Genomic DNA, 20672 nt, shown 5'->3' with positions numbered 1-20672 from the left:
CGTACCAATATTTTCACTAGAATTATGAAAACTTGGAGGGGACAGTTTTTAAAAGCCATGTAATTAAAAACACACAGCTTTAAAAGGTCATTTTATTTTACAATTTACTTGATAAAATATCTGAAATAAATTCCGCATTTATATTCTTTGATACATGCTTCAAAACAAACGTTTAGTCATTGTACTTCTTCTTCAAGTACTCTCTGCATCTAAGATTAGCAGTATACATTATACAAATGTTTATCTAGTATAGTTATAATTCGTTACTTTATATAACTAATATATTTTTCTAAAAAATGACTGTTTCAATTAAATGTATAAAAATAAAATTCCTCAAATCTTAAGATTTTTAATACATTCGAATTCTGACAACGTCGGTAAACGTCACTGTTAAATGTCAAAACAGCCAACTTCTGACAGTATAGTATGTATTGCAACAATATTACGATTTCACTACGCAAATAAATAAATACAGAAATGTTGTGATGAATACAGTGTAGTTACAGTTTTGTGCAAACATTTTTCGTCTGCCCCACTTTAAACGACTATTGGTTATTCTATATAATTTCTTGAAACCAGGTAATATTTCTAATATAAAGAAAATAACACTTTGTGAATACTAAATATGGTTATTATTTAAGAAACTTTCAGAATCAAAAATAAAGATGAGCAATGAAAATTTCAATCCGTGTGAAATTTTCTGGGATCAGGTGAATCATGAGTTATCCATGAGAAGACTTCTCAACGTGGTATGTAACACTTTAAAAACATTAGTAGTTTCGTAATTTTGTTAATTTTAGTTGAGAAATAGTCAGTCATATTGTACTGACAATGAATGTTTGGATGAGGGTAAGTACCTTTTTGTATAACAACTAAGAATCACTGAATATTTCTTAATTAATACTCAAAATTAGTTGTTTTTACAGGCTTTTAACAATTTTATCCTTTTGATTGGTCATTTGATTAGATATATATTTTCATACATTTAGTGTGCATTTTTACAGAATGTACTGAATCAACAAATTAGATTATTATTTTGCACTGTTTGCATTATCTAGCTGATCTTTTGACAGCAATATTCACCTATATAATTTTACTTATATAATTAACAATATTATTTTTGATGATTAGTCAGTAATATTGTATTGAATTTTCCAAATTTTTGTCTAAATACAACAACATTTTGATAAAATTCCACTATTCCAATAATTAAAGTGGAATTTTGTTGTATTTATTCACTTATGAATATACGTATATAGGAGGCCTTATATAATTATAATAATTTGCGTTTCAACAATACTAATTAAAGTATTGATAAGTTAATATCAGTAGATAAAATTTCCGGTTTTTAAAAACGTAAATGTCATTATATATAATGAGGAGTACTGACTTTAAATTTACCACTAGAGGGTCTGGTGTAGGTTGAGGTCCTCATGTCAAGTATTTTGTTTAGTATCTTTAATGCATAATAGTCACGTTTTTTTTACAAATACCTGAATGTTTCTAAGAGATTATTATACTATTAATCACTGTTTAGGAAAGTTTTATCTTTCAGAAAGTTCTGTCCTTTTTTCTGAACAAAATAAAGGAAATTACTTATATTATAAACTTTATTTTTCATCAACTTGTACATTTTACGAGGGCCGTTTCTTTTTTCAACGTCCGATAGGCTATAAATAAAAGACAAATTCATATAGAACAATAATTTTATTAACAAAAGATTGGTACACTTACAGTTACTTTTTGACATAGTCACTGAAGAGATTGACACATTTGTCATATCTGTGGACAAGTTTTTCAATACCCTTTTCAAAGAAAGTTGCCACTAATGTAGCCAAACCGTTTAGTAACAAAACACACCTTGAAACTTCTGGAAATTCCGTAGACAAAGCTGTAATGGTGAATGTGTGGTTTTCTTTAACCATCTCGTTGAACCAGGTAATCTAAAACGACATATTTGCGACCTTGGTCCCCTTTATCATGCACATCATTACGGCCATCTTCAAACTTTCGACCCCATTCACACACAACAACATCAATCATGAAGTTTTCCCCTTACACACGTCTCATTCTCTTATAAATTTCTGCTGCACTATGGCCTTCAGTCTGTAGAAAACGAATCACACTTGGTGGGAGCATCAATAATGGCAGAAATGTTTACGTGGCTGTAGCACAACGCCGACTGACGCCTGAATATCAACAATGGCGTCTACACGGAGCAATCGGAAGTTAAAAAAGAAACGGCCCTCGTAAAATAGAAGTTGGCAATGTGATATGTTTTATTTTTGTAGGTTCTAATTCAAACGCCACTAACCCGGACCAATTTCTACTGATAGGACTAGCATTTTTTGCCGCTTTATTTCTCTACTATTTTCGTCCAAGACCTCAGGCAGCTCTTGGAAATTCCAAACCAAACAACAATGGCAATGTGAGTAATAATTTAAAATTTTATTTTTTCTTTATGTAGAACAATGAAATGTACGTCAACGTGAAGAGGAATTGCTACAACTCCATTGTTTTATAGACTTCAATGGTTCTTTTCATGTTTTAAATGCAAAAATTGGGAAAAAATCTGTATGATCCTGAAGTGGAATCTACGGGGTGTAGAATTACTAACATTCTTCCATTTAATATCTAGGTAAGATAAAAGCACTGATGGTTGACAGTCTGATGTTATAATGTAAATAATAAGACTTTTGTGAGTTTCTCTTGATAAATCGGAACAAGACTCATATCTTCAAATGGTTAACCAAAAAATAGTCGTAGAAAAAGTATAGTATGCAACTTACCCTATTGTTTGTGTTGTAAACTTTTATAGTCCTGCGAAGTATGATGATCCATTTTGTGACTGTTGCATAATTAACTGTTTTTTAACAACTCAATTAACTTGAAATGTTAAATTTTTTTTTCCAATAAAATTCTTTATCTAGTATTTCCTGCTTCATCTAGTGTAGAAAAAAATTCAACCTTTTATGTTGTGGATGGAGGATATTTTTTGCATATAAACTTATTGTTTTTATTCTAAATATCTTATGTAAGTTCAAAAGCGTTAGAATTTGATAGAACGTCCACTATCTGAATGTTAAAACAAAAATTAAATTCAATTTAAGTACAATCCAAACAATTCCATTGTTTCATTTAATTAGTTGAATATAACTTCAAAATGTTTTCATGTAATTGAAGTAGTTTTCAAAAAGGTTTTGAGAATTGTTCAGAAATTTGGTTTAGGGTTATTTAAGAAAAAAATATAAATACGAAGTTTGAAAATATACCAGCATAGTGCGGACCTCAGTTTAGAGATGACGTATCTTTTTAACACACACGGTCAAATGATTGTTTTTGAATTTTAAATGGGAATTTCCTACATTCAACATAAGTTATTCGCCGTTCAACGTTACGACGATATTTTCCAAGCTTTGAAATACTTATATTCATTGCCTGGGACTGAAATTATGGGCAAATAAAATATAAGAAATATGTATAAAAATAATAGAATTTCCACTTACTATATTCAGGCAACACCTGAAGGCGCCGTGCAGATTTTATTGCACAGAGGAGGAAACCTCTATCCACATAGTGAAATACTAAGGAACTCCAGAGCCCTACACCTGGTATCGCTTGAAATAGAAAACAAAGATCTTTGGCAATTGAAGCCATTTCACATTCTAGACTTTTTAAAGGGAATGGACTTAATGGATCAGCTGTAGGTTCTTCAATATCAGAGCAAGAAAGGAGGACACAATAAATCCTTTGGGTCACAGTGTATGCGAGACACCAAATCTATACAGTGCTTTTCAGATAAAAGTATCCACCTTTAATAACTTTTGTAATACTGGTATTTAGAAAAAATCCAAAAACACGTCAATTTATGTTGGAAGGGGCAAGCATTATGGCTTATTTAAACTTACTGGAAAAGCCACCCCCTCACCCCTAGCAGCATCCCCTTTATTTTTTTAAATTACTTTTCATATTTTTTATGTAAAATTTGGATACTCCTCTTTGAGCTGATTTCAAAAATGTATAATATTTGTAGGTTAAAGTGGTTAGTTTATGAGATAAACAATTTTTCTTTTAAGAGCACAAATTTTACTTATTATTTACTTTCACCTTATTTGCCTGTACTAAAATGGGTTGTACAACAGTTCAAACTCTTTAATCTTTTTAACTGTGCTATTTATTCTACTTAAAAAATCCAAACAACAAAAAACTCTACTTTTTATTAAAGTTTGACATTGTCAACTAGAATTTGTAGTCACTATTGATAGTGTAATTTGATACATTATTTATTTTGTTTCTCTGAAATGGTTTACTCTTTGCAAGGAAGGATTGAAATTGTAGGTTTATACTACCAAAATAATAATTGTGCAAGAGCTGCTGCTAGAATATTTAACGAATTACATGACGGAAGACATGCAACTCATAAGTATGTAATTCAACTGATGGAGAAATTTACCACAACAGGGTCTGTTTGCAATAAAGTGCATAAGCGAGAGGGACTCGTAAATAACGAAGCAATCCAAGTGGCAATTTTAGGGCAAGTCAGCTTAGAGGCTCAACAACCCCAATCGTTGTCAACAATAAGTAGAGCGATCGGTGTTTCATCTTCTACAGTTTTCCGAGTTCTACATAAATTCAAGTACCACCCATACAAAGTTAAGTTGGTGCACGAGTTGAATGAAGATGATTTTGATCGTCGTCTAGAGTTTTGCGAATCAATGACGCAAATTATCAATAACAATCCACAATTGTTAAACAATATTTGCTTTTCTGATGAATGCTCATGGTCATTAAATGGCTTAGTAAGTAGGCATAATTGTAGATATTGGGCTGAAAGTGATCCACATATTATGCGTGAATTCCATACACAACATCCCCAAAAGTTAAACGTTTGGTGTGGTATCCTAGGTGACCACATTGTCGGACCTTTCTTCATCAACGGAAATTTAAATGGTGAATCGTATCTTGAGTTACTCAGGGAAGGGGTTGACCCACGTATTACAACAATAATAGAAAATGATGATAACCTTTCCGAAGATTTACTGGTATTTCAACAAGACGGAGCTCCCCCACACTATGCTATACCTGTCCGACAATTTTTAAACGAAACATTCCCCGCTCGTTGGATAGGTAGAAGGGGGCAGATGATGGAGTGGCCACCTAGGTCACCGGATTTAACACCCCTAGACTTCTTTTTATGGGGGTATTTAAAAACAAAAGTTTATGCTACCCAACCAGAATCTCTGGATTATTTACGAGAGAGGATAGAAAATGAATGTCGACAATTAAATCCAGCCGTATTAAACAATGTCAGAGAGGCATTTCAAAATAGATTATACCATTGTATGGAAGTGAATGGTACTCATTTTGAACACTTATTGTAACTTCATAATAAATAGCACAGTTAAAAAGATTAAAGAGTTTGAACTGTTGTACAACCCATTTTAGTACAGGCAAATAAGGTGAAAGTAAATAATAAGTAAAATTTGTGCTCTTAAAAGAAAAATTGTTTATCTCATAAACTAACCACTTTAACCTACAAGTATTATACATTTTTGAAATCAGCTCAAAGAGGAGTTTCCAAATTTTATATAAAAAATATGAAAAGTAATTTAAAAAAATAAAGGGGATGCTGCTAGGGGTGAGGGGGTGGCTTTTCCAGTAAGTTTAAATAAGCCATAATGCTTGCCCCTTCCAACATAAATTGACGTGTTTTTGGATTTTTTCTAAATACCAGTATTACAAAAGTTATTAAAGGTGGATACTTTTATCTGAAAAGCACTGTATATACATGCCGAAGCCAGACTGAAATAACCGTTGCAAAATCGATAAAGGAGAAAGTCGGTTTCTAAGCATAAAAGAATCTGTGTACCTGCGTCGGACGCGATGAGAACTTCAAGAACTCAGAAAGTTGGGCGCCTCGCTGATACGGTCAAAGCGCGCTGACGGTCTTAACTTCAAACGCGTTTAAGATATCGTGAACGCTTCGATGGATTTATTTCTACTTACATGTAGATTAAGAATCCGTAATAAAAAAATTTTTTGAAATTTTCAAAGTCCCCCTTAACGCAAATAATGAAACGGTTTCTTTCAATTCATCAGCCGAATTTTGGAACTGAAGGCAAGTGTTTTTTGGCGACACTTGATTTCTTACAGGGGCTCCTAAGAGTACTATACACAGTTCATAGTAAAATAGTGGATTCCCAAAGTATGTTAAGCGTTTTACCTCCAAAGAATATTTAAACAAATAAAATTCTCTACTTTTGTCGTGGAAATGGGTGTTATGAGCGCTTCTTTAAAACTAGCCCCGGTATATCAGTTTTTCGGTCAGATCTCTGATACTTTTTACAATCCTTTAAGTAAAAGTGGATAAAGGATACCTCAATAGACAGGATGCGTATATTACATTAAACCAATGATCGTAAAAAATGTTGATATGCTATTTAAGTGAAACATTTTTTTTTCTAGGATTCCAATGGATCTCCACCCAGTTCATCAGCACATTAACCGAAATCTTGTGAATTATAGAAGAAAATTTCTTTAAAATTTATACAAGGGGCATAGTTTCTGATCACATTTGTTAAATTTTGTTTTATCTTTTTAAATTTTATTTATTCAGAAATTATATTTAAAAAATATCTGTTGAGGTTTAGAAATTTTTCATTTTTACCCCCTAATAAGCTTTTGCACTACATTGCGATGATAATTCCAATCGCATATTTTATTAAACACGAAATTTTATATTGGCATTTAATATTTTAACATATTCTATTATTATCTATCTGTAAATACATGGTGGCGCAAAAAGATCGCGTATATTTTAAGTGCTACAAGTTTATTATTATCAATACAAACCAATCAGCAAATAATATAATTGAGGCTCTACTATTTGTTGAGTTAATACACATTAAAACTCCCTCTTCCCAGCTCTCCATAACTTTTGTTAAAATGTCCTGTAGTTTAGAAATAATTTCTTCACAAATCTTCTACTCGACGAGGTTCACGATAATAAATTTTAAATTTCAAATACCGGTCGATGAAGATCGCGAAAACATGAAATAACATGATCCAGAAACATTCCTTTTATAACCATATTTCTGTCACGTTAATCTAGACGCTCTATCTGACATAATGAGTCGCTTAGCGGTCACTTCTCTGCACTAATACTATACTAATAAAATCTATGCGTTCTTTTTTTCGCCACCTTGTATATAGTATACTTTTACAGGTGTACATATATTATGAGAATCTTTTAAAAAATATATTTTAATACTTGCCTGCCATTTTATTTTACTTCCTCATAGAGATGCTACTCTTTAATTTGATATGAAAACACTTCCACCATTTGTTTGGTCTAAAATCATATCAAAAGTGCCACCACCTCAACACTTACCAACACACCGTATCCCACAATTACATCAATAATTACAGTTTGTAGTCCTTCAAATACTATATGTGAATATTTGAACTTGAAGAACCAAACAGTGTTAGGTAAGTAGAGGTAAAGACCCGTTTGAAGCTAATACATGCAGGGTGTTTTAGAGGTAATTCTGGCCACCAGGTAGCAGATTCGTTTTGATAATCCTCAGTTGAACACCAAAACTCACGGCGGTTGTTTTAACCTTAGCTGGAAGAATGCAGTAAGTTTATTTTTCTCGTCTGTCCTGAGCATGGTGCCTCCAACGTCGAACCCCTAGCTGGATCAAATTCGCCTCAACGTCCCCTAACCAGCGAAGGCGCGATAGTTTTTATTTACATTATGTTGTGACGGTTTTTATAGTGACAATTTGTAAGAAAATATTTTTGTTTGCTTATGACAAATTAGAGATTTTCAGTAAGCGAAAATTCTGGATATCGTTTTGAACACATCGGGCTAGTAACGTAAACCAAATGTTGAATTTAAATAAAATAAATAAGTGTTAGTGAATATATTAGTGTTAGTTAAATCAAGTAAGTACCCAATAAACATTTTCTGTAACTTATGGTGATTCCTAGTTATATAAAGACTATATAAAGGTAATGAAATTATATAAAAAGGTTACGAAGTTTTGTAAGAAGATACACACCGTGTGTATAAATATCCGCTCACCGTTTAAAAATAAATAACAAGTACAGTACAAGAGAAATTTTTTAAAACCGCGTTTATTTTATGTTGAAACGAATGACGGTAGGCTAATCTCACTTTCTAGACAAATTTCTTTTCTTCCTGATAAAGCTCTCACTTCTTCAACGGCAATAATCTTGTCCATATGAATCAAAGTATTCTATATTAAAAATAAAAATCGAATTAGTATTAAGTGATCTTTTGAGAAAATAAATATAAAAAGATCATAAATGAATTTTTTTCTTGGAACTTTCTTGCACCATGTCACACGGCTTTTAGGTGGGCTTGCCAAATGTCCCGGTTTTCAGACAACGTCCCGGTGTCACGGCCGGTTTACTTCACGTCCCGGAAAAAAATCAAATTTGATTTTTTAGATGACCAAAAAAGTTTCTTAAGTAATTAATTTAAACTGTTTTTCGTCACACGAAAACTTAAAACAAATTTTTAAAGTATTAGGGCCACCAAGCAATGATATATCAATGGAAAAAAATTGACACATCAGGTTGCTTTGTGACATCAAGACATATTTTATTTTTATGAAAAGTACAAAAATCATTAACACAAATATTCCTTAATATATAGATATGATTTTCGGGAATGTTTGGCTTCTTACTTGTAATATAAGTATACATATTAACATGTTTCAATTTATAATTGTATCATTTATTAGGTTCGGTCCAACCCATCAAAAAACCGTCCTTAGTACGGTGACGATTCTGTTTTGTGTTTCAGTTGACTTGGTATCATTTTTAATGTAGACGTTAGCAAGTATTGTTATAGTTCTTCCAATATAAATTGCAGAAGACAGTTTATGCGAGGAACAATCAATATTTCATAAATACGCACGACACTAATACCAAATTAAGAAATCGAAAATAATGTTTACTCTCCGTATAAAATTCGGTAAACATCTAACAAACCGTCGGTCCATGTGGACTCATCATCTCCAATGCTTACCAATGAAAACATCGAATCGTAAAAATAAATGCATTTCTATTGGCCGAAGCCGTATGTATACAATTTCTTCGAAATATTCCTGCAAGAAAGTCTGGGATAATCATTGGCGTTGCTTGGTGGGATTAATTAAATTCATAAATTCCTTTAACTAAATAGGAATGTGGCGTTCTTTAGACCATGGGCCAATAAAGACAATAAAATTGTAAAGTGTAGTGAGAATGAAGACAGGTATGAATTTAATAATAAAGATTTAGATATACAAACACAGCAAGTTATTTTAAATATATGCGAATGTTTAGAAGAGGAAAATATTCAGCAATCTGATAATGCAATCATAATAAGAATTGCTGAATTAACTAGAGTAAATAAATCAATTGACAAAACTACTCAAGATTTTATAAGTAGGACAATTTATAGTTTATATAAAGGCCGCTTGAACATGATGTAATACAACGTGCAATGCAATGCAAGACGCAATATTTCTTGATCAAAAGCATGCACAGATGAAGTTCAGCTGTTTGTTTTATACAAGATCTTGACATTATTGGTTTTGTGCCATTTTTATTGCATGCACGTTGCTATCTAGTTACTTTTGGCTTAACAGATCAGCTGACTTTCGTGAATTTAGCTTTGTTATTTTCATTTTTAAACTAGGCACAAAATTATTAGATACAATTTGAAGTTAGGAATTTGTTTACTTTTATTTATAGAATTTTAGTTAGTGACAGTCATGATGCAATGGTAAGAGACTCTAGTTCAGACGATTCTGACTACCATGATTATTTATAAAGATGGATTTGAAATGTTTTTTTCTTTTGTTTTATTTGCAAAGAATTTATTTTTCTTTTTGATTTTTCCTTTGAAATTCCGTTTTCCAGTAAAAAATGAATGGGGTCCAAAAAGGGCTCAGTTCACATCTATTACCCTGTTTAAACCAAACGCCCTCACAAGTAGGTACATTTTACTCGTCTATTTACGTTTTATAATTTAGGCGTGTTATGCCGTCTAATTTATAATGATTCGATTGCCTTTTAACGAATACTTCCTCGCATAGGATATGCATATTTTAAAAAGTATTTATAAAAATAATAAATTTATAAAATGAGGTATCTACGCCTATAGTAGATCAAACAAAATTGTCAAGGGCAAGGGTTTTGATACAAGTTTTTATACTCTGCAATTGATATTGGAAGAACTATACTAGAACCGTGCATAGCCGAAGATTGCGCAGAAAATATAATTTAAACGCTTCTAATAACCGTTCCAAGAACGGTCCACACTAGCAGATTGGAACAAACCTATTATTACCCCTGGCTTAGGTTCCTAATCAGTAACTATATTCATAACATGAGGAATATACTACCTTCTAAAACTCTATATACGTATATACCCTTAAATAACCTATCTGGCAAGCCTACCATTAGGTTGAGAATTTAATTTCAAGTGATAGTATTCTAGAAAAATCCTAGGATTTTTGTCAAATCAATACTTACGTTCAGTAATGGATATACGGTTGGTAACTTAGCAGTTTGCCTGTATGGTAAATTCAGCATAGTACTGAATACACAAAAATCCTTTTCCCAAACTCCTATCTGTATTTGCCCCGTATTTAGAAAATAAAACCTTCCTGTACCGTGTTTTAAATCTTTATACCATGATCCTTCATATCTATTACCGTCTTCTCTGACATACAATCCTGGAAAAAATATTTTTATAGGGTAGAAGCACCATTTGTGGCAATTTCACCATTATCCGCCATCCCAGCATTTACGTTGTTATTGTTATATATTTGTTTTATACAAATTATTTAGGTCTTTTTTATCATTTATAGCTTTTTCGTTCTTATGAATGTGAATCATTTCTAAAAATTCTCTTTTGCTTTTATAAGATTTCGTTCCAAAAATTTTTCAATAATTGAATTTATGTGGTTCGTTAATGCAGTTTTTTTATCGTATGGATGACCTTTTTAGTCTATTTTCTAAATAATGAAATGTCTGCCCTATGTAGATAGTATCACAATTAGTACAAGGCATTTGATATACAATATTACTTCTTTTGTTTTTTAGTATTTTATATTATAGTTTAATGAAATATTTGTCACTCTGAATTGAAGGAGCTTTTAAAAACTGCCAAGAAAGAGAAAATTACAAAATTCTTCAAACCTTCTTCAAGAAGATTTTTTTAAATATTTTTTTATTTTTGTCATCTAGGAAAGTATCCGCTATAATCACATATTAATTACAATTCCGTATTCACGGTTTCTGTATTTGCGGCATAGTTATGGAATAAATATCTCGCGAATAAATAGCTTTTACTGTACTGCATATAAAACTATATTTGAATTACTTTTATTTCTGTAAAAATTTCGAAACTTGTATGTGTGAACGATGATTTCAGGCTACTGGTAAATCCACCACTAATACATCTCTTGTATTGCGAACAAAGTAATTTCTAGATTAAATGATATACAGTCTTTCTGATAACTGATATTTTAAACTTTCTACTTCTAAATTTTAGTAAACTCGTTGAAATCTGACCTAATATTCTCTCTTACAAGCAAAAAATTTGTATAATGTGAGAGCTTTGACAATAATTCAATAAAAATATTTCAATTTAAAAAAATATCACTTACCCAAACCTTCCCTAAGATCATCTACCCAATCCCCATCATAAAAAGCTCCACAGTCGTACCACATTTGTCCATAACCGCTTCTTTTGCTTTTTTTAAAATTTCCTATGTAAAATCCAATACCTGGATACACTCTAAGTCCTTCTCCGTGCATTTTTCCATTCTTCCAGTCGCCTCGGTATGTTAGAGAAAAAACGTTATACTTTGGAAGGTGATAAGCTAAAACCCCGAAACCGTGTCTGTAATCATTGTTGAAATCGCCCTCGTATAAATCTTTGTTTCTTGTCAACATAACCCCTTTACCTATATACCAATATGAAAAATATACATTAGAAGACAATAGCAATAATATGTAGGATGGAAGATCTTATTGTATCCGATTAAATTGATTGTACATAAAACTTGATTCCGTCTTTGTGCACCTTCTACAAAATTTAAGGGTGCGCCTATGTTTAGAAATATGATAATAGTTTATAATAAGAAATATTATGTGAATTAAATAAAACAATATTGAATTGTGATTTGAGATACCTGTTTTTTTATTTGCTTTCCATTCTCCTACATATCTATCACGTACTGTATTAAAAATACAATGTCGCAAACCATTTTTTAAAGTTGATTCCTCAATTTTCCTCGATCTAGCAATTTTATCTTTCTGAAATCTATTAATAAACGGCATTTTTCTTTGGGGATTGTTATAAAATTTGGTCACAATCAATATCCGAAATTTAATATATTTGTTAAATCGATATTGAACAGCTTTTTATTGAGAAAATTGGATAATTGGCTGTCAAATTGAAACAGTGGAGTGCGCTGTAATACATTAAATATGGATGTTCAATTTTTCATACTTATATAATATATTATCGTTAACAATTTTTTTTAGATAATTTACATATATAAACAGGTCTAAAAACTGAAAGTAGTTATTTCCTTTAAAGACGCGTTTTGAAATTATTATTATCAAATATAGATGACAGTATTAGCCATCTAAGATATGTTAGACGCACCTCGTAATTTATGATAATTGATTTATTTTTGCTCAATAATTATAATTTTCTCCGTCCTATTAAAGCACAGTATTATCCATATTTTTTACAAAAAAAAGGTAATGAATAATCTGTCATTATAATGTTAGATTGTATAAAACTCCTGGACAACGACAACGGTGATGACATTTACATTGCACACGCGCTGTTCTTTCTAAAACAAGGTATAAACGCAAATTGACAATAAATTAAGATGGTGGCTAAAAGACGAGGGAAACGAAAAAATCCTTCAAAAGACCTCGTATTTGAAGTCAGTGATAGTGACGTTTCATCAGATAATTCAGATAATGAAAGTAACGAGCCCCATAGAAAGGTATTGAAGACTAATTCCCAATTCGTTGAATCTGTTGTGACTGCTCTTTCTAACCTACAAAACGAAGAGAGAATAGAAACACTGGCATCGCGTTCCAAAACAGATAATGAAGAAACTATACAGTTAGATGAGAGTATTATTGAAATTGCTGATAAATCTTTAGAAGTTGATAATAAAATAGAAGAGCAAGCTGCCAGTGCTAAGAAGGAGGAAATTATATTTTTAGATGAGAGCTCTGATGGCAGTGTTCACAAATCTTCAGAAAATGTAGATACTATCATATTTATAGGAGAAGATACTTTATATGAATATAAAGCAAATACTGATCAAAGTACTAATGAATCTTCACAAGACCACAATAGTTCAGTTATAATTTTAGAAGAAAATTGTTCAAATGGATTTTCAAACTGTAATAAAGATACTGAACTAAATTTGGGTATGTAAAAAGATAAATTAATTCGCAAATATTTTATTTTATAATTAGTATTAGCTATACTATTTATCTTTTTATAACTAGAATAAAATATTTTGATTTTCAATTTGATAAGTTGTGTTTCCGCACATTTACATTAGATTCTTATTTTAAATATTCATAATAAAACTAAAGTTGAATGAAATGAATAATTTTGTTGAAGATATTTAATATGTGTAGTAAATTAGATTATTACTGAACTATAATTATATCAGCTGGCTTTTAAAGTGATTATGTCTCAATTAAATAAATTTTTGACCTTTAGATTGTACTTATATTTTACAAATGTTAATTTTTCAAGGAACATCTAGTATCAAAGCACCTTTTGAAACTTCTGTAGCTACAGATTTAGAAGAAGGAGAGTTGTCAGCAGACGATAATGTTGATGCAAGGGTACCAGACATATACATAACTTTTAGCTCTGAAAGCATAAGCAATCTGTACAGATCAAAATTTTTAGACTTAATAAATACTTGTACTGATTTAAGAGTAGTTGAACAAGATGATCTCACAATTACTATACTAAAAGATTTAGATGAAATTCCTCAAACACCAGAAGAATCCAAAAAGGATGAAACTTACATACAGCCCCCATGCCAAGTCACATCAGATGGACAGACTCCAAAAAAGAAGAAAAAAAGGAAAAGGGTGAAAAAGGAAAAAGAATTATTCACATTAGATACCAAACCATCTGAAGATGTGAATCCAGTTATTGCACATTATTCAAGTAAATTCCAAATCTCAGAAAATAGTGGTGAAGAAGTTAACGTTTCATCCTCCCAGAGTTGTTTGAATTGTGATCAGAATCACCTTCTCAAAGATTGTCCATTGCCAAGAAATTATATCAAGATTAACCAAATGAGACAACAGTATAAAATGATGAGAGAAAAAAATTCATTGTAAGTATTTGTATGAAGTATTCAATTTTATCTAGTCCGTAAATATTTAACTCATATTTTTAAGTCTGATAAATTTCCATCAGTTACTGGATTTTAAATATGTGCTTCCAATAATGATTGTTCTTCCAATTTTGATTTTAGTAATTTCCTTTTGTGTGAACGATGCCTGGGTAATATTAATATATTTAAACTTGTTACTAGAGCTCTTGAAGTACAGTGGTTCTTAACCTTTTTAGGTCTGTTACCCTCATGACCTAACTTGGTCACTGATTTTACCTCTCCTCTCAATGTTGAAATCAAACAATATACAAATGCATAGGTATAGGCTTTATTAAGCATGAAAACAATTGCACATAAAAAATTTAGACATTTTTACTCTAAATTACTGTCTTAAGCTAGGCAATTTCTAATTAGAAAACATAAAATAGATTTATAAATTTCAGTGCAAAGGTTGGTTCTGCTTCGCCTTTACAAGTTTAGTAATGTTGGGTTTTGTCTCACTTGAAGCACATCTCAAATCGTGTTCCACATTGAGATCAATTCTTGCCTTCATTTTTAGTGTCACCAAAGTTGAAAAACCACTCTCACATCTGTAAGTAGTAGCAAATGGTACCAATATTTCCAAAGGTCTGTCTACTATGATAGGATATTCAGCACCTGCTTTTTTCAATAAATTAAATAAGGTGCCATGTCAAATTACACTGTTTGAGGAAGTTATTGTCTGTATATACTTGATAGATATGATTTGGATAGTCTTTTTTGTAGATTATTCAAAACAATTGTATAGTGTAGTGTGTACTTTTACTTGCTACTAGAACTAGTCTAAAAACCATAAATATCTCTTGAAATTATAAAGATGGGCTTGCATATGTGCTACTAGAGCCATAAGATCATGCTTAATAGAAATTCACAAGGAAATATCATCCTCAAAAAATGACCAAATCTGGGATATGCCTCATGAAGAAATACTAAAAAAGTTTTAGTATTATCTTGATACTAAACTTTAGAAGCAATTGGGATCAAAAGACCATATAAGAAATGAACATGCCATTGAATGTTATGCTCCATAACAGAACTAACCTAAACGAGCTAGGTAAGTTACTTTTAATGGATTCCAGGACACAAAGAAGTAAAGGGAAACAAAACAGCTGATAGAAACCCTTCATATTACCTGAACCTCTTTGTGGTATGAGCTACAGAATGATAGAGAAAATATTGGAAAAGGAGGTGGATAGGGGTAAAACCAGTCAGTGGGAAAATCTACAGGGGTGGAGATAGGCAAAGACACTACGGGGAAACTATAATCAGAGAAAATCTGCTGTATGCATCAGCCTAGGCAAGAACCACTTACAAAACAAATACTAACAGGAGTTCTGTCGCCTCAATGGAAATCTGAAGTTGCTAGATTTAGCAGAGAAAGAAGCATACAAATTCTGTTGCATGTAGAACGAAATATTTATCCACATTCTCTTTAAGTTTGAGACACTACACCTGAGAGCGTATGAAATAGAAGACGAATTTCTCTGGTACTTAGAGCCATCTCACATTCTAAACTTTCTAAGAGGAGTAGGGGAATGGGACACAATATATCCTTTGGGTCGCAGTGTATATGGTACTCTGTGGTACTTCCCATACATACTCTTGACATAACAGTTTAATTTTATTTTTTTGTTTTTTGTTTGTTTTATTTCTTTCCCTTTAAGTATGATATCTTTTTTTTGTGACATTTCTGTGAAACTCTTAATATCCATGATTTTTGTTTCAATTTCAATGAGGTTAATAATGGTTTTAGACGTTATCATTTAGAAGAAGACCAAAAGTATGACCACTTAAAACCCGGTAAGATTTCAACTAAACTTCGAGAAGCTCTTGGTTTGAAGTCAAATCAGATTCCATCTTATATATACCAAATGAGAATCCTTGGTTATCCACCAGGTTGGCTAGAAGAAGCCAAATTATTCTATTCAAATCTAGCACTTTTTGATTCAGATGGAAAGCACGTACTATCGGAAAATGTAAAGAAAAATCCTGGGTTGGATCCAAACAAAATTATTGAGTATCCTGGATTTAATGCTCCAATGGATAAATATAGTAGAGATGTATGTAACTCTTTGTATTGTTTTAACTAATTACACTGTGTAAATTGAATTATTTACAGGAATATATGTTATATAGAGTGCCTTCATACTCGTCTCGGTATAGTAAAGAATCAATGATTGAGTATTTTGAAAAAGAATATTCCAAACAGCAAGATGACTTTCAAACCTTGGATATGGACTTAGATGTAATTGATGATAGTGATTATAAAGGAAAACCTGGTAATATACCAGTAAGTTATCAATTAAAAAGTTTTTCACATATAATAACACATTAAATTTATTTTTAGACTTGTCTTCCTAAAGATTTAGAAAAAGATGTCCAATCTCCTTCGATGCTTGACTTGGAGACACAAAAACAAAGTCTTTTAGCCGCATTAGATGACAGCTCGGGATCTCTCCTGAAATCTGAAGACTGTTCTGAGAAAGAACCACCACAGCCAGGATTAGAAGAGGAAAACCTAAAGCACGACTCTGAACAAAATACTGTGGTGGAACAATCGAAAACTGAATGCTCAGTTTTGTCGTCTGAATCAACAAGCAATAAAATCTTGAATAGTGATTATGGTACTCCTATTTTAAAAAGTTGTTCACGTTTTTTGACTTTACCTAACCCCGACAATTTCACAAAAGACGTCAGCCCCGTTATTAATTTTGAAAATTTACCAAATTCCACTGGTAAGTACCAACAAATGTCTGGTTTATTACAAAAAGTAAGAACTACTTTGAAAAGTATACAGAAGAATAATTCATGATAGTATTTGTGATTTCAAATAAATTTTGGAGTGTATAAAGTGATTTTTTTACAATTTGATGGAACTTTTGGTGTATATAAAACATGTACAGTAGCAATTAATGCAATGTTAATCACATGGCTCCAACAGAACCATGTGTTCAAATGTGAATTTTTTAATACTTTTATTGTTTATTTGAACGATTTTTATAGTACTTTGTTAATTCTCTCCATATTATGGAATTTTTTTATTATTATACATAATGGAATCAAATTCATTTTAATCGATAAATTTTTATTACTTCAGTGCATATTAAACTGTTAACAATGATTACATCAACACTCACTATTACACTGGGTGGTTCATTTAACTGGATCTGAATATATGAAACTCTGGAAACACCAGACGGTGTAATTAAGGGGGTATTCTGGTTTAGAACCCTAGATTTTTACTATTTTAATATTATATTTGTCGACTTTTTAAGAATATATAAATAAAATGAAACAAAAAATCAGAATTTCAATAAATTACAGGCTGGTAAAGTGGGGGCTACAAAAAAACGGTGCACCCTGGTTGACATGATTCCAGCCCTTGTAGTGATCTAGAAAATTCTTTTTTGACCTTTATGAATTTTTTATAAATACCCCAAATTGAAAGTTTTATAAAATCTAATGCAGACGCGATGGAGAGATATATAAAAAAGATTTCCACCAAATTATAAAGGAATCGGTCAGGTAAAACTTGAGATAACATGTCAACCACTTTTTTCTCGTTTTCTTTATTATAATTACTTATAAAACTGTTTTTCAACATCAAGAGAAGGTAGCTCATATAGTAATTTACCACCTTTGAATAAAAAATTGAAAAAACAAAACAAAACGGCGGCCGTTAAGAAAAATATGTAAAATTAACGTTTTTTTCACTTTCATAAATTATAACTGGTACTAGTCCTTTAAGGGTCTAAGATTTGAAAATGTGAAAAAAATCGATTTTTCCAAATTTTTAAACCAGAATACCCCATTAAGAGTATTTGTAAGTGGTAGTGAACAATTTGCACAAAAAAAATTATGGAATGAACAAAGTACACAAAAAAACCATTGAATGAAAATATTTATTTTGATTGAAAATTGAAACTTTTTAAATATTTGCATGTGAGATATAATAAATAATATTTTACACGATTTCATAATAACTTTGATTCCACAACAATCTAGTAACATATTGCGCAACTTGTGTGAAATATCCACTATAACATACATATGTTATACAAAAATAAACTTTATAGGGTGAAGTATTAAGTATTTTTTGTAAGAAAAAATTAATCTATCTCATCTATCAGACTTTTTAAATAAAAAATAATTTTCGTTCAATAACTAGATTTAACACAGCATCTACTTTTATATTTAGAACCTTCTAAATGCTGCAAATTTTTAAACTCATATTTTCAATTCATCTGCCAACTTGAAATCTATGTCTATATTTGTATTTAAAAAAAAAACTTTTAAATTTTAAAAAAATTTTAAATCCTTGACTTTATATATTTTTGTTACAAATAAAGTACTCTTGCTGCCTTATCAGTCGATTAAACTGAGTAATTTTGTTACACTTTGAGCTAGAGCCAGATCTTCTGGAAGTGAATACATTAATTTCAAGTGCATTTAGTACATCTCAAAATACAAATACTTCATTATGTACACTTTTTTTATATTGGAAAAATAAAAGAGGATCAATTCTTTAAAAGATGAATTCAGAACCTTATTTTTTGCCAAACCGTTATGGTTATACATAAATTTTCTAAAGTATTTACTGCCCGAGAGAATTATTTCCTTATATACTTTTATTATAATAGAAATATATAACTGTTTGTGTCTTATGCAAAGTTTATAGCAGGGGTACTCAATAGGATGTTAAAGAGTGTTAATTTATCGTATCCTTTAAGAATTGAGGTTTGCTACTACTGCTACCACTGGCATTACGGCCCTCAAAGAGCATTGGCCTCGTCCACCACATTCCTCCAGTCATCACGATCCAACGCTCGGCGTTTCCACTCACACCTAGCTCCCGAAGATCCTCTTCGATATCATCCAGCCATCGTTTGCGCGGTCGTCTAGGCAGTCGCCGGTCCTCGGGCTACTCGCTTAGCCATCTGAGTCTGACCTTCTTGACTTCTGTCACCAGGCCGAGGTCTTCTTAGAGCCGGTAGGAGCTCGGTGTTTATACGGCCCACACGCTCTGCTCGCACACTGGCCCATATATTCAGCGTAAGATCTTTCACTCTCACACGTTGAGCATCCGCTGTTGAACACCCAGGTCTCGGGCGGAGAATTGTGCGATAGATCCGCTTTTTCGTTCTCCAATTCAGTAAACGTCATTTCATTAACTGTTGGAGACTGAAATATGCTCTATTCCCCGCTTTCACACGTTATCTTATTTCACATTGAGTTGTTATTATTTGCGGTCGCAGGTATTTAAACGACGGTACATTTTCCAACTTATCCTACTTCGAGGGGAGTTCAGTTGTTCCTTGACATAAGTATGTATTTTGTTTTGGATTCGTTAATGATAAGCCTCGCTCCACAGGATTCCTCCTCCAGCTGCTCAAAGCTTTTCTTCAGTTCATGCTCATGGTATAATTTTAATTAATATTTTTTTTCTGACACTGAGGGGCATACAAAATTGCATTGCGGGCCGTAAACGGCCCGTGTAATAAGTATCCCTGGTCTATAGTGTTTTAGTTTTTTTGAAAATCTGATGTAACCTCACTTAGCCTTAAATGCTCTCTTATATTCATATGTGATTGACAATAAATGAAAATAATGATCTTAATATGTTGTAATCACTCTCAAAATGTGAACTATGAATCAAAACAGTTTGGCAGGTATTTAATTAAATAAGGGTCTTAAATAACTCTTCTGCAGCATTGTATACCCCTTATCCAGATTTACAGAAAAGTATACACGTGAACTGAACCTTTATTTTCAAACATACTGAAACCCTAGAAATTTTATTTCTTTTATTGGAAATTATTTTTAAATTTTGTACCAACAACTGCAACTATATGTTCAGTTGTTCAAAATTGTAAAATGTCCCGCAATATAAATGTTAGGTTTAGTTTTGTAAATTTTGTAATTTTGAAAATTATTTTACAAATAAATTGATATTAGAGGGGATTTTAAATCGTCTGTTATTGTGCACTACCAATTTGTCCAACTATATCGATAAATTTTAGTTATAGGCATTATTTATCATCTCATTTTCTAATCAAAAGTACAAAATTTCTTGTTGGTACGTTTACTTCAAAGAAAAAAATTCCTATATATGAAAATTTTAATCTGTTCGATTTTTCTTTATCCATCTTAGTAGTTGTCATTTTTCTTCAACCACCTCTTCAGTTGTTACTGAATACACTGTTCACTACACCA

The 20672-nt window shown here is 31.5% G+C and overlaps 3 protein-coding genes across 5 annotated transcripts; 2 read left to right on the top strand and 1 right to left on the bottom strand.

The window, feature by feature from the left end:
• The first annotated feature begins 386 nt into the window (after positions 1–386).
• LOC130449756 (small integral membrane protein 14-like) lies at positions 387–7293 on the top strand. Of its 2 annotated transcripts, none has more exons than XM_056787757.1 (5): positions 387–579; positions 652–749; positions 801–849; positions 2292–2428; positions 6466–7293. In XM_056787757.1, the coding sequence occupies exons 2-5, from the start codon at positions 666–668 to the stop codon at positions 6502–6504; spliced, it is 309 nt and encodes a 102-aa protein (XP_056643735.1). In that variant the 5' UTR covers positions 387–579; positions 652–665; the 3' UTR covers positions 6505–7293. The 2 variants fall into 2 exon arrangements, with proteins under 2 accessions (XP_056643735.1, XP_056643726.1); XM_056787748.1 differs by having other exon boundaries at positions 642–749; positions 6466–7292.
• A 617-nt stretch (positions 7294–7910) lies between these two features.
• Positions 7911–12849, bottom strand: LOC130449742 (MORN repeat-containing protein 3-like). 2 transcript variants are annotated; one of them, XM_056787731.1, is made up of 4 exons: positions 12219–12849; positions 11691–11990; positions 10552–10754; positions 7911–8261 (listed from the first exon to the last, which is right to left on the bottom strand). In XM_056787731.1, the coding sequence occupies exons 1-4, from the start codon at positions 12364–12366 to the stop codon at positions 8145–8147; spliced, it is 768 nt and encodes a 255-aa protein (XP_056643709.1). In that variant the 5' UTR covers positions 12367–12849; the 3' UTR covers positions 7911–8144. The 2 variants fall into 2 exon arrangements, with proteins under 2 accessions (XP_056643709.1, XP_056643717.1); XM_056787739.1 differs by having other exon boundaries at positions 11691–11906; positions 12219–12526.
• Positions 12850–12902: 53 nt separating this feature from the next.
• On the top strand, positions 12903–20491 carry LOC130449706 (zinc finger CCHC domain-containing protein 8 homolog). Its single transcript, XM_056787674.1, has 5 exons — positions 12903–13485; positions 13823–14420; positions 16213–16519; positions 16579–16749; positions 16807–20491. Exons 1-5 carry the CDS (start codon positions 12930–12932, stop codon positions 17269–17271), a joined length of 2097 nt encoding a protein of 698 aa, XP_056643652.1. The 5' UTR covers positions 12903–12929; the 3' UTR covers positions 17272–20491.
• The last annotated feature ends 181 nt before the right edge of the window (positions 20492–20672 follow it).

The sequence above is a fragment of the Diorhabda sublineata genome, chromosome 1 (genome assembly GCF_026230105.1).
Source record: "Diorhabda sublineata isolate icDioSubl1.1 chromosome 1, icDioSubl1.1, whole genome shotgun sequence".
Taxonomy (NCBI): domain Eukaryota; kingdom Metazoa; phylum Arthropoda; class Insecta; order Coleoptera; family Chrysomelidae; genus Diorhabda; species Diorhabda sublineata.
Note: the sequence above shows the minus strand (reverse complement) of the source record. Positions and strands in the feature narration are given on the sequence as shown.

Excerpts from the sequence above, each read along its gene's own strand:
- LOC130449706 (XM_056787674.1), top strand. The coding sequence starts at position 12,930 with ATGGTGGCTAAAAGACGAGGGAAACGAAAAAATCCTTCAAAAGACCTC. Across the intron at positions 13,486-13,822 it reads AGATACTGAACTAAATTTGG|GAACATCTAGTATCAAAGCA; the intron begins GTATGTAAAAAG and ends TAATTTTTCAAG. Across the intron at positions 16,520-16,578 it reads TGGATAAATATAGTAGAGAT|GAATATATGTTATATAGAGT; the intron begins GTATGTAACTCT and ends AATTATTTACAG.
- LOC130449742 (XM_056787731.1), bottom strand. The coding sequence starts at position 12,366 with ATGCCGTTTATTAATAGATTTCAGAAAGATAAAATTGCTAGATCGAGG. Across the intron at positions 10,755-11,690 it reads TGATCTTAGGGAAGGTTTGG|GATTGTATGTCAGAGAAGAC; the intron begins GTAAGTGATATT and ends TATTTTTTCCAG. Across the intron at positions 8,262-10,551 it reads CCGTATATCCATTACTGAAC|AATACTTTGATTCATATGGA; the intron begins GTAAGTATTGAT and ends TTTTTAATATAG.
- LOC130449756 (XM_056787757.1), top strand. The coding sequence starts at position 666 with ATGAGCAATGAAAATTTCAATCCGTGTGAAATTTTCTGGGATCAGGTG. Across the intron at positions 750-800 it reads TGAGAAGACTTCTCAACGTG|TTGAGAAATAGTCAGTCATA; the intron begins GTATGTAACACT and ends TGTTAATTTTAG. Across the intron at positions 850-2,291 it reads CAATGAATGTTTGGATGAGG|GTTCTAATTCAAACGCCACT; the intron begins GTAAGTACCTTT and ends TTATTTTTGTAG.